The 12,685-nt window shown below is 44.1% G+C and overlaps 2 protein-coding genes across 2 annotated transcripts; both read right to left on the bottom strand.

Moving 5' to 3' along the window:
* Window positions 1-1,331: 1,331 nt before the first annotated feature.
* On the bottom strand, window positions 1,332-2,309 carry LOC140076416 (olfactory receptor 6C74-like). The gene has a single exon (XM_072122945.1). The coding sequence runs from the start codon at window positions 2,307-2,309 to the stop codon at window positions 1,332-1,334; it is 978 nt and encodes a 325-aa protein (XP_071979046.1).
* A 9,159-nt stretch (window positions 2,310-11,468) lies between these two features.
* LOC140076415 (olfactory receptor 6C74-like) lies at window positions 11,469-12,383 on the bottom strand. The gene has a single exon (XM_072122944.1). It carries the CDS (start codon window positions 12,381-12,383, stop codon window positions 11,469-11,471), a length of 915 nt encoding a protein of 304 aa, XP_071979045.1.
* Window positions 12,384-12,685: the final 302 nt, after the last annotated feature.

The following is a 12,685-nucleotide window of genomic DNA, read 5'->3' as shown; positions in this document are numbered from 1 at the left end:
GAGGTATACCCAGCCTATAAAAAAAAAAATGTGTACTCAACTTCTGACATCCCTCCGGCAGTTCCTTTTCTATACATCGATGCTCCGACATTGACTCCATGTCCCCATGTGGTCCATCACACGCACCATGACGTCAGCCACTCGCTGACATCATAGTATGTGCCGATGCTGGCGCACACACTAGAATGTCTCCGAGCGGCTAACCTCATGATTCGTGCGGCAGACCACATGCCAACATGGAGTCGATGCCGGAGCATCGATATATAGAAGAGGAACTGCCAGAGGGGGACGTCGGAAGGTGGTTTTTAATAGACTCGAGGATAAGCCGAGTTAGGGTTTTTCAGCTCATTTTTTATGCTGAATAACTCGGCTTATACTCGGGTGTATACAGTATGTATTTTTTTTTCCTCTCAGTGAAAAGCCCAAAGACATTATAGGTGTGTGGGGGCTGCTATAGAAAAAGGGGTACAATAATTTTTTCTGTAGCCATCTTTTGAAATATTAACAGGGGAATACAGAAAAAAGGGCAGCTGCAGGAAAGGGGGCATTTTAAACCTGGGGCTGCAGTAAATGGCGCATTATGTGGAACACTGATTAATTTACATACACAATATATACATACATACACACAGACACATACACTCAGCTTTATATATTGGATTCCCTGGCATCAGTGAAGGCTTGTCCCACTCGGCCGGTCCCTCTTATATTCCCATGCATTATGCCTCTTCTCAGCATGTCATGTGACCAGTGTGACATCACGGGTCCTTTAGCCTCCTTACATTAGCAAACTATACATCATGTATGTATCTGATGACATGAAATCACAGCCCCCTCCTTTGACTTCAACTTCTCCCTATACTCCAGGGAGGCTTCATCTGGTCACTTGACTTTAAGTGCCCAATAAGCTTTTTCTCAGTCTTCCATACAGCAGAATATCAAAGCCCTGAGAACTGTCAATCAGGAACAAGGAGTCGGGGCAATGCAAGTAACTCATGAATATTTGGGCTTCATTGGACTCAGGTAGTGTGTTGGGCTCACGCCAAGTTTACAAACAGATTTTGTTACATTTCAGCCATTGAAAGGAACCATTTAGGGATAAGGACAATGCTTTGTAATAGTTTTTAATTAAATATTTATTTTGGGTGGGTAAATTTGCATAACAGGTTCTCTTTAAGAGTTAAATTTTTTAAAAAAAGGATTGAACTTGGATAACCCCTTTAAATATTTTGACAACCAATCACAGGAGAGATTTTAAAAGAAGAAACTTATAGAAATGTGTCATTCAAAAGAATGGCTCGTGTGATTACTGGTTCTACCAAAATAATATGTCATTTTACAGAAGTGGAAAACTCGTTCATTCTTTGTGATTTGTCTTTGACCGTAGTATCCGAAAAGTTTATTTGGATCCACAGAAGTTTTCGTCGTAGAGCAGATTTTACATCTTTATTTTTCAAACTGTAGATCAGTGGGTTCAGCATGGGGACAACAGACGTGTTGAACAGAGAGAAGATTATGTTGGATCCCATGTTACTTCCAGATACTGTTGCTATGTATTGTAAGAAGATCGAGGAATAGAACATGACAACCACCATGATGTGCGAGGAACACGTGTAGAAGGCTTTACTTCTGCCGGCACTGGACCTTATTCTTAAAATAGATTTGATGATAAAAATGTAGGAAGTTATAGTAAGCAAAAGTAAAGTAGATATGTTAATATTGCCAAAACTTAGGATGTAAAGGTCCAAAAGGGAAGTGTCACTGCAGGTAATGGCCCGAATGGGTAACACATCACAGAAATAATGATCAATTTCCTTAGAAATGTAACAAGTGAACTGTGATACAAAGAAAACAGTTGGGACCATTTCGATGAACCCAAATCCCCAGCTGATCAATGTCATCAGTCCACAAAGTCTACGACTCATGATAGTGTGATAATGTAGAGGCCTACAGATGGCTACATAGCGATCATAACTCATGGCGGCCAAAATACAGAGCTCATTACTGGTTAAAGAACAGAAAATATATAACTCGGCCATACAGGCCTTGGGGGAAACAATTTTGTTTTGTGTTGCAAAGGCAATAAAAATCCGGTGCAGAGCTGTAGTTGAGCTGGACATATCAATAATGGACAAGTTAGACAAGAAGAAGTACATGGGGTTGTGCAGGTGGACATCAAGGCAGACCAGGAGTACAATGGCCAAGTTTCCAGCAAGTCCAAGGAGATAGATGAATAGAATCAGAAAGAAGGTAAAAACATGTAATTCAGGAATATCTGAGATTCCATGAAGTATAAAGCCTTTTATCATTGTCTGGTTTATGAAATTCATAGATGGACTTGTTTTTCTTGCCTATAAAGGATACATGCATACACATCAATTGAGCTAGGCTTATTCCTAGAGATGAGCGAACCCGACGGTTGGGTTTCTGGTTCTGCCAGACTCCCTCCTGGACAATTATAGTGATGGCTAGTTGCGCTCATCTTTACTTCCTCCTAATACAGTAATGTCAGGCAGTATTAGATGTTATTCTAGCACCTTGACCTCCTCATAAAATATAGCAGGTTGGCTTACTGCTGAGAAGAAGAAAAGTAGCTGTGTAGTAATCAGGCCATAGTATTTCACACATAGTATTTCTACCTGAGCTATTAGATCTAAACCACACCAAAGGGCAAAAAGGTCTAAGTACACTATAGCAACAAGTAACAAGAAAACCAGAGGGCTCAGCCATGCCTCCTCCTAATCCAAACTCACAGCAGACATCTCAGTGTGATACAGAAAGTCTGGATGCACCCATCTCACAGCAGACTGCTCAAAGTGATAAGGGAAGTGTGGCTTCTACCATGCATCAGCCAAGCCCCTTCCCATCTCACAGCAGACAGCTCACTGTAGAAATGCCTCTGCACTCCCATCCCCTCTGTGTGTAACACTCACTGCTTATTCTTTCCTCTTCCACATTTATCAGTGTCAACAGATAAAAGAAAAGATCATCACATATTCTCTGAATATCATTGAAATGTATTGATGTGGAGAACGGGGGATGGGAACAGATGAAGCTCTTTTATGCAAATGCTACACAGATCCAAAAATCTGACTGTAGAAGAGGCTGCAATTTGAAAATGAGGATTTATGAATTTAAGAAACGCTTTTTATGTTTGCAGGATACTGGATATGATTTATACAAATACCATCTAAACTGCGTAAAAGGTCTGCATTGCACATTGATAGAGGGATGAAAAACATGACATGACATTATTTTTACAATTTTGCTTACATCAGTGGAGGTGCAGGTAGTAAAGAATGTAAAGAGTGTGAGTTTGTAGAGGTGATAAAAGGTCGTCTTCTGATGATGAAATGCAACAATGAGAACATCTCAAGTCATTAATACTATGGTAAACTAAATATAAAAATGATTAAATTTTTTCCCATTCTACAAGAAATCATGTTCCTGTATATGCTGCCAAAAAAAAGCCCTTACCCAGCTTTAAAAGTAAAGTACTTTACATATAATAAGTCATTTACCTGATATTGTGTTGTAAAGGAACAAGTAAAAGAAATGATCAAATCATAAAAATCTAACACAATGCACACGAGTCACGTCATGGTGTCACACAAAGGCAGATGCTTCTCTCTCGCACAAAAGATACTCACAATTATACATGTTCCCGACTCTAAGGATGAATTCTCATAGGGTGAGAAAAAGAGATAATTAGGAGAAGTGAAGAAGAAGTAACGAAACTTAGGAAGCAAAAGTAAACTTGTAGAAAAAAATTGTTATTCTCTATTTGCACTTTTCTATTCAGAATGTTGATGAATTCATTAAACTTCTACAATGTATTTCAATGAAGGCTTAATGTTAAAGGAGTTGGCCACTTTACCTCATGTTTTATTTAATGTGTGTGTAAATAGTTCTGCTCCTCTTTTTTGATATATAAAGTGCAGCCTTCAGTGGTTTACCCTATCAACTAGGCATTCCCGGAAGGGGATTGGAGAGGGGCAACCACCTGACCAGGGGGAGTATAAAAACCCCTGCTGGGTGAAAGCACAGGGTCAGCTAGGTCTTATCACAGCCATTTATCACATGAACTTCTAGTGCCTCAGGCCTACTGCCTGGCACACAGGTCAAGTCTGGAGACTTCAGCCCAGAACTGCAGCTTCCACCACTTAGACTCGGTTCCATCTGAACCAGCTTTCAGACCTTTCCAGCATATAGAATTTGCTGTTACCTGTTTCTGGCCAACAGTTAGAGTTATGGCTCAGCCCTGGGGTCTTCGAACAAGTGAGTAGTGTGAAGATACCGCTGAACGCCAAGAGAGGTGAACCTCCTGACTTTTCTACATGTTAGCACACTCACATGATTACCCATTCTTGCTAGCTGCAGACAAAAACGTATTGCATGCCATGAAAATGTATTGAAGATAAAAGATGAATTTGAATAGATGTAAATACTTGTATAGTAAAGTTTGAAAAAGCATACTACAGTCTCAAATGGTCATTATATAGGACACTGTTCACTGATGCGATTTGTTGGAGGATATGGAGATCCTACCTAGCCCTTGACCAATGATAAAACTGATACCTCTGTAGAATCAATACCTCTACCTGTTTCTGGCCGTTGACTGCTGTTCACTAAAGAACTGTAAGTTGATTTACACCACGTTTCTTCCATCTGATCCTTGGATACTGCTGCTTACCATCATGGGCTCCCCATCCATCACCCAGGAACACTTCAGGGATTGCCCCAGGGAGAAACCACTGCATTAGCCTCTCCCTCCATATGTCTTGCACACACCACATGCTAGAGACCTACACGCTGTAGGTCAGCCCTCTGGTCCCCATACCAAGCACTATGACCACAGCTTGCCCAAGGCTGCACTAGCCAGCCACTCCATCTGCATCCAGGCCCCCAAGAAAAGGCTAGGTCCCGATGGAGGATGTTGCAAGTGGCATCACGAACAGGATATATGCTTCTGTGCCTTATACTGGCACTTTGAACTGTTGTTTTAAAGACTATGCTATCTAATCCTGCTGCCATTTGGGTTAAGGCCCTAGCGACTGTGTTATTTTATTGCGTGCATCCTGCATGAGGACCAAATCTTATGTCCAACTAGCCCTATTTTTTTCTACATAAAGCATGAGAACCCTGTGGCGCAGGAGAAAATTGCGCCTGCTACAGCCCCTGGTGGGAAGCACCCAAACTTCACCCCCTGGTGGGAGGACTTCCTTCTCTCGCTCAACACAGGAGAAGAGATCCTCCGTATCACGTGCAGTGGTATCGTACCATGTGACCAGGAATCGTTCAGTATGGCGAGACCACGGCTATTACCTTTGGAGCATATGCCTGAATTCTTTGAGGTGTTTGAAACTGTGGTTGTGCTGGCAGTACATCCCATCAGGCGGCCATTCGCCGTGCACCTGTTTCATTGAGGACTAACCAGGGCCTCCATCCTTAATACTTACTTACGGTCAGTGACGGAACAGGGCTCCCTGCCTGGGCATTTCCTGCTGCTTCTCCCTGCAACCGGGCTGGTGGCGAGAGTCCGGGCTTGAGTTCTCCCACAAAAGCCCCAAGAAACCACCGTGGAGGTGACCGTACCCCCTGCTCCGAAGCTGGTATCTGCCTCCGACAGTTCAACAGCAACTCCCGGCTGATGTCCCACCGGTAGGGGCTCCTGTCCCCGCACCTGCAAGGCCCATGCCTGTGGCCCTACGACCACACTTAGCACCTCAGAAGCTGCATGGCTGCGGTGAGACACTCCACAGGAACCTACAAGATGCCATCTAAGATCAGCGTCAGCTAGAGCGGGAGCCCCAATGCTTCATGGCTGTGTGGTCAACTAAAGGTGCCTAGGTGCGGCGGGACCATACAACAGGCCAAGTACGGGCCTTCGACATAAAAGGGTATGATTCCATAATCTCAAGCCGGGAGAGTGGATCGAGTTTAGCCTTCAAGAAGGGCCACCCGGATTCCGAACCCCAAAGAGCATCTTTTCTACGATCACTGTCCAGAGGACTTCTGGCCTCCCATCTCTTCCCGGGCTGCAACTCCCCAGGCACCCACGTAAGTGCCCCATCCACCGGGATCTTAAGTGTGGGCCCCATTGCTATCCATGGACCAGGCTTGCTCCAGGGGAGCACCCTGGACATCTCCCAGCCGCAAATGTTGCCGGATCCCAGGGTTACTCTGTGGTGGCAGATGGTCCGGCAGATGAGCCTCTTCCAGGTTCCCTCAGCAAGAGACCCTCGTCAGGTGGCTTCCTATCAGTGGAGAGATGACCCAGCCCCAGTAGACTTGGAGGATGCAAAGAGAGCTACGGCACTGCCTCCAGCTCCAGTCTATTTATTCCTAGACCCGTCCATGGCTGCAAGCCTTATCAATCAACCAGATGGTGAGGCTGACATTCTGGAGATCAGTGTTCCTGCTCCTGAACCTCAGGAAACTAGCGAAGACACCAAGGAGCCTGGAGTTCCCAAGATCACCAACGGGTGTCCCCAGTCAGCTGCAGCACCACCACGGAATCCAGACCACGATACTTCCTGCTCGGACAGTGTGTAGTACCCTGATGGGCTGAAGCCCATTGTCATCTTGTAAATAGGACATTTAGTTTTGGTGATTTTTCTCCCAGTTGGGCTGTGCCTTTACCCTTATTGAGCCAGAGACTCCCCTCTACTTGTCCATAAGCCAGAGACATTGCTGATCTTCTCCCCAGTTGTATCCCTCACATCCAGGGGAGATACTTTGCATTATTTTTGCTGCTTTTTCCTTCACCAAGGACTGTTCCCACAGGATGGACTCTCTGTAATGCTACCTCTCTGAGTCACTTTTGATCTACTTTAAGAAAAAAGTTTTTTTTATGCACTTTATGCCTTCCCTTACAGGAAAGAGACATTTTTTCTTGCTTTTTTTTTACTTCTCTTTCAGGTTAAAAAAAATTCTTCATTGATACAATGCTATTCTGCATATTATGCCTTTCTTTCAGGAAATGGACATTGTTATTTTTGCTACTCAAACTATCAGGTTTATGGAACGTTATGTAACATTCCAAGCTATGTACCCTTTGGGCTGGTAAAGCCAATGTGAATGTTTGCGTAACTACAGTAACCGTTACTATAAGTTAGTTTGCATTTAACCTTTTTATAGGCTTTGGAGCCAGGAGGATAGGACTCTGTCGGACCGTCCTTGTCTTTATGTGAAATCCTGACCACAGGCTTATGCCTCAAATCGGAGCTCTGTACTTGTGTGGCCTCTGTAAACCGCAGGTCTATAGGAGACCCGGGGTGGCTAAGCAGTGACACCTAGGCATCCCACACTAGGGTAAGACCATCAGATGGCAGGTATACAATATGTATTATATACGTTTATGATTATGCCACCTACGTGATGTGTCTTCGGGCAAACTTCAGGCCTTGGTGCAAGAAGTGGATTACAGGATATGACACTATGCCTTTTCTTAGAAAACGGTTGTTTTAAGGGCGTTAGCTACTAACTGTAAGGTCCTCACTCCAAAACCAACCCTGGTGCCTGCAGCCAGGACTGTGGGCGGTTTGTCTCCCCTACACTGCACATAGCCAAGCACTAGTGCACTTTATTACTTGCACCCCTACACGCTGTAGTGTGCATGGACCATTTGGAAGCTATATGCTGCCATCCAGCTTTAGCCTACATTTCCATCTGGTCAATAGTCAAGCCTTGGTTGGCTCGTTCAATTACCAGGGGATATGCAAATAGCGCCCTCTCCAGGTCAGAAGCTGTTAGGGGGAGTAATGAAACCTCTAGGATGTTTCTAGAACTTGAAATATAGTGTAAATGCAGCTTTAGATACTGACTGGCAAGGCGACAGTTAACTGGTGTATGTAATTATCCAATGATGTGTCTGTTATACAAACTAGAAGGGGATCAGGTCAGGCTACCACCTGACCAGGGGGAGTATAGAAACACCTGCTGAGTGAGAGCACGGGGTCTGTTGGGTCTTATCCCAAGGAGAGTGAGTAGCACACCTTTAGTGCTGCCACAGCCATTCATCCCAGGAACTTCTAGTACCTCAGGCCTACTGCCTGACACACAGGGCAAGTCCGGAGACTTCAGCCCAGAACTGCAGCTTCCACCACTTAGACTCAGTTCCATCTGAACCAGCCCAGCCTGCACCTACTATTAGGCTGCGTGCATAGAGAATCTGCTGTTACCTGTTTCTGACCGTTGCCTGCTGTTCAATAAAGAACTGTAAGTTGATTTGCACAATGTTGCTTCCATCTGATCCCTGGATACGGCTTCTTATTATCACGGGCTCCCCATTCATTACCCAGGGACTCATCCTACAAATACTTCAGGGATTGCCCCATAAACCACTGCATCAGCCTCTCCCTCCATATTTCTTGGTGGAGACCTGCCAAGCTGTAGGTCAGCCCTCTGGTCCCCATACCATGCACCGTGACCACAGCATGCCCAAGGCCACACTAGCCAGCCACTCCAGTATTCTGGGCCCCGCCTGCCTCCAGGCCCCCAAGAAAAGGCTAGGCCCGGTGGGGGATGTTGCATATGTATAAGGTCTAAGGTACACAGGGCCAAGACAGAGTGCTGTGCAGAGAGAGCTCATTTTTACCTTGAAGACTATGCCCAATTTTTAAATATGTGTTACTATATGAGGTGATAACTTTAGAGCTCTTTAACTTACCAAAGTGAATATCAGATTTATTAAAAAATAATAAACTTATATACTCACCCTCCAGTGGCCCCGATGTGCAGCGCTGCTCCCCCGATGTCCGCGCCGCTTGTCTTCAGGCTTCCGCGCCCATCTTCTTTCTTCTGCTGGGCGCCGCCATGTCTTTCCCCCGGGCGGCGCCTAGTATGACTTTAGCAGCGGCGCGTCATACTAGGCGCCGGCCGGGAGAGAGCAATGGTGGCGCCCAGCAGAATAAAGAAGACGGGCACGGAAGCCTGAAGACGAGCTGCGTGGACTTCGGGGGAGCAGCGCTGCACATCGGGGCCACCGGAGGGTGAGTATATAAGTTTATTTTTTTTTTATGCTGGGGGCAAGCTGTATACTACTGGGGGCAGGCTGTATACTACTGGGGGCAAGCTGTATACTATTGGGGGCAGGCTGTATACCACTGGGGGCAGGCTGTATACCACTGGGGCAGGCTATATACCACTGGGAGCAAACTGTATAATACTGGGGACTGGCTGTATACTACTGGGGGCAGGCTGTATACTACTGGGGGCAGGCTGTATACTACTGGGGGCAAACTGTATACTACTGGGGGCAGGCTGTATACTACTGGGGGCAAGCTGTATACTACTGGGGGCAAGCTGTATACTACTGGGGGCAGGCTGTATACTACTAAGGGCAGGCTGTATACTACTGGGGGCAAGCTGTATACTACAGGGGGCAGGCTGGGCTGGCTGTATACTATAGGGGGCTGGTTGGCTATATACTGGGGGGGGGGCGGTGACCAACGCATTTCCCACCCTCGGCTTATACTCGAGTCAATAGTTTTTCCCAGTTTTGGTGGCAAAATTAGGGGTCTCGGCTTATACTCGGGTCAGCTTATACTCTGGTATATACGGTAATTTATAATTACATAATTTTTTAATGGTTTTTTATTTAATAAGGAAACTAATAGAGTTACAATTCTAACTGCAATTTTCCATATTTTCAAGAAAATTAAATATTTTTTATAGAGGCTTTTATAAAATCCTATTTGATACAACCCCATTCATAAATCTACACCCTTCAAACAATTCAAAACCATTTTAGTTAAGCTTTTTAATCCGTTAATTTTCTCACATGTTTTAAATATAATAGTTATATTTAGAATGATCAAAATTTGACAATAAAGCATTTATTTGGACCTAAAATTTGTAAATTTATACATCATGAGGTAAGCCGCTTGCTGACATCATAGTGTGTGTCAATGGCGGCGCACAAACTAGAATGTCACGAGCAGCTGACCTTATGATGCGTGTGGCAGACCATCAATGTATGGAAGAGGACCTACCAGGGGACGTCAAGAGGTGAGTACACATTTTGTTTTTTAATAGACGTGATAGGGTTTTTCAGCACATGTTTTGTGCTAAATAACTCGGCTTATACTCAAGTATATACGGTATGCAAATTTTTTTCCTCACAGGGCACCTGCAGGAAAGGGGGCATTATTTGGTTTGGGGTTATATATGGACTAATTGCTGGCACAATAATTTATTTTACAGGGACCATGGTAAGAGGGTTACCCTGGTAAAAAATTTTGGGTGCAGCCGGTCCCCAGATATAAAAAGGTTGGGAAACACATACAAAGCGGAGATACACACATACACACAGACACATACACACATAAACTCAGCTTTATATATTGGATTCCCTGGCATCAGAGAAGGCTTGTCCCACTTGGCCGGTTGCTCTCAAATATACATCCATTATGCCTCTTCTCAGCATGTCATGTGACCAGGGTGACATCATCACAGGTCCTTTAGCCTCCTAACATTAGCAAACTATACATCATGTATGTATCTGATGACATGAAATCACAGGAGCCTCCTTTAACTTCTACTTCTCCCTATACTCCATGGAGGCTGCTGTGTTTCATGTCATCCAATGAGTTAGCAGAATATCATAGCCCTGAGAACTGTCAATCAGGTACAAGGAGGCAGGACAATGCAAGTAAACCATGAAGATACAGGCTTCATTGGACTCAGGTAGTGTGGTGGGCTCACACCAGGTGAGTTGCATATAAGTTTACACATAGATGTTGTTATATTTCAGCCATGGAAAGGAACCATTTAGGGATAAAGGCAATTCTTTTTAATCATAGTTTTTAATTTAATCTTGGGTGAGTGAATTTTGGGTGGGTGAATTTACATAACAGGTTCTCTTTAAGAGTTAAATAAAAAAAAAGATTAAACTTGGAAAATCCCTTTAAATATTTTAAAAACCACAGGAGAGATTTTAAAAGAAGAAACTTATAGAAATGTGTCATTCAAAAGAATGGCTCATGTGATTATTGGTTCTACCAAAATAATGGGGTCATTTACTAAGGGACCGATTCGCGTTTTGCCGACGTGTTACTCGAATGTTTCCGATTTGCGCCAATTTCCCCTGAATTGCCCCGGGATTTTGTCACACGCGATCGGATTGTGGCGCATTGGCGCCGGCATGCACGCGACGGAAATGGGGGGGCGTGGCCGAACGAAAACCCGACGGATTCGGAAAAACCGCTGCAATTTTTTAAAAAAATGTGTCGCAATAATTGCACTTACCTTCACTCAGCCCGGCTCGGTGTATTCCAGTGCGTTCCGATGCTCTTCAGGAGGAACTACCTTAGTGAATCCCGGCCGGACCCGAATCCAGCGCAGAGAACGTGCCGCTGGATCGCGAATGGACCGGGTAAGTAAATCTGCCCCAATATGTCATTTTACAGAAGTAGAAGACTCTCTCATTCTTTGTGATTTGTCTTTGACCGTAATATCAGAAAAGTTTATTTGGATCCACAGAAGTTGAGTTTTCGTCGTAGAGCAGATTTTACATCTTTATTTTTCAAGCTGTAGATCAGTGGGTTCAGCATGGGGACAACTGACGTGTTAAACAGAGAGAAGAATACATTGGATCCCATGTTGCTTCCTGAAACTGTTGCTACGTATTGTAAGAAAATGGAGGAATAGAACATGACAACCACCATGATGTGTGAGGAACACGTGTAGAAGGCTTTACGTCTCCCAGCACTAGAGCTTATTCTTAATATGCATTTGATGATAAAAATGTAGGAAGTTATAGTAAGCAAAAGTAAAATAGACATATTAATGTTGCCAAAACTTAGGATGTAAAGGTCCAAAAGTGAAGTGTCACTGCAGGTAATGTCCCGAATGGGCAACACATCACAGAAATAATGATCAATTTCCTTTGAAATGTAGCAAGTGAACTGTGATACAAAGACAACAGTTGGGACCATTTCGATGAACCCAAATACCCAGCTGACTAATGCCATCAGTCCACAGAGTCTACGACTCATGATAGTGTGATAATGTAGAGGCCTACAGATGGCTACATAGCGATCATAACTCATGACGGCCAAAATCGAGAGCTCATTACTCATTAAAGAACAGAAAATATATAACTGGGCCATACAGGCTAAGGGGGGAACATTGTTGTTTTGTGTTGCAAAGGCAATAAAAATCCTGTGTAGAGTTGTAGTTGAGCTGGAGATGTCAATAAGGGACAAGTTGGTCAAGAAGAAGTACATGGGGGTGTGCAGGTGGACGTCAAGGCAGACCAGGAGTACAATGGCCACGTTTCCAGTAAGTCCGAGGAGATAGATGAGAAGAACCAGAAGGAAGGTGAGTAAATGTAATTCAGGAATATCTGAGATTCCATGAAGTATAAAACCTTTTATCATTGTCTGGTTCATTCATAAATGGACTTTATTTCCTATAAAAGGATACATACACATCAACTAACCCATGTTTTAGCTTTGTTACTTCTTATTTACATAGACTTTAAAACTGGCTTCCTTATACTGTAGTGTCAATCAGTCCCATAAGCTATTCTCGCCCCAGCTGTGTACTATTCAGGCTATTGTATTTCTTGTGTAACCTACATGAACTATGAGACCTAAGCCACACAAAAGGGCAGATAGGTTAAAGTCTAAGTACAATATAGCGACAAGTAACGAGAAAACCAGGGGGTTCAACCATGCCT

The sequence above is a fragment of the Engystomops pustulosus genome, chromosome 9 (genome assembly GCF_040894005.1).
Source record: "Engystomops pustulosus chromosome 9, aEngPut4.maternal, whole genome shotgun sequence".
NCBI classification, from domain to species: domain Eukaryota; kingdom Metazoa; phylum Chordata; class Amphibia; order Anura; family Leptodactylidae; genus Engystomops; species Engystomops pustulosus.
This window is presented reverse-complemented; position numbering and strand designations above follow the sequence as displayed.

Coding starts and splice junctions, on each gene's coding strand:
- LOC140076416 (XM_072122945.1), bottom strand. CDS start 2,309: ATGATAAAAGGCTTTATACTTCATGGAATCTCAGATATTCCTGAATTA.
- LOC140076415 (XM_072122944.1), bottom strand. CDS start 12,383: ATGATAAAAGGTTTTATACTTCATGGAATCTCAGATATTCCTGAATTA.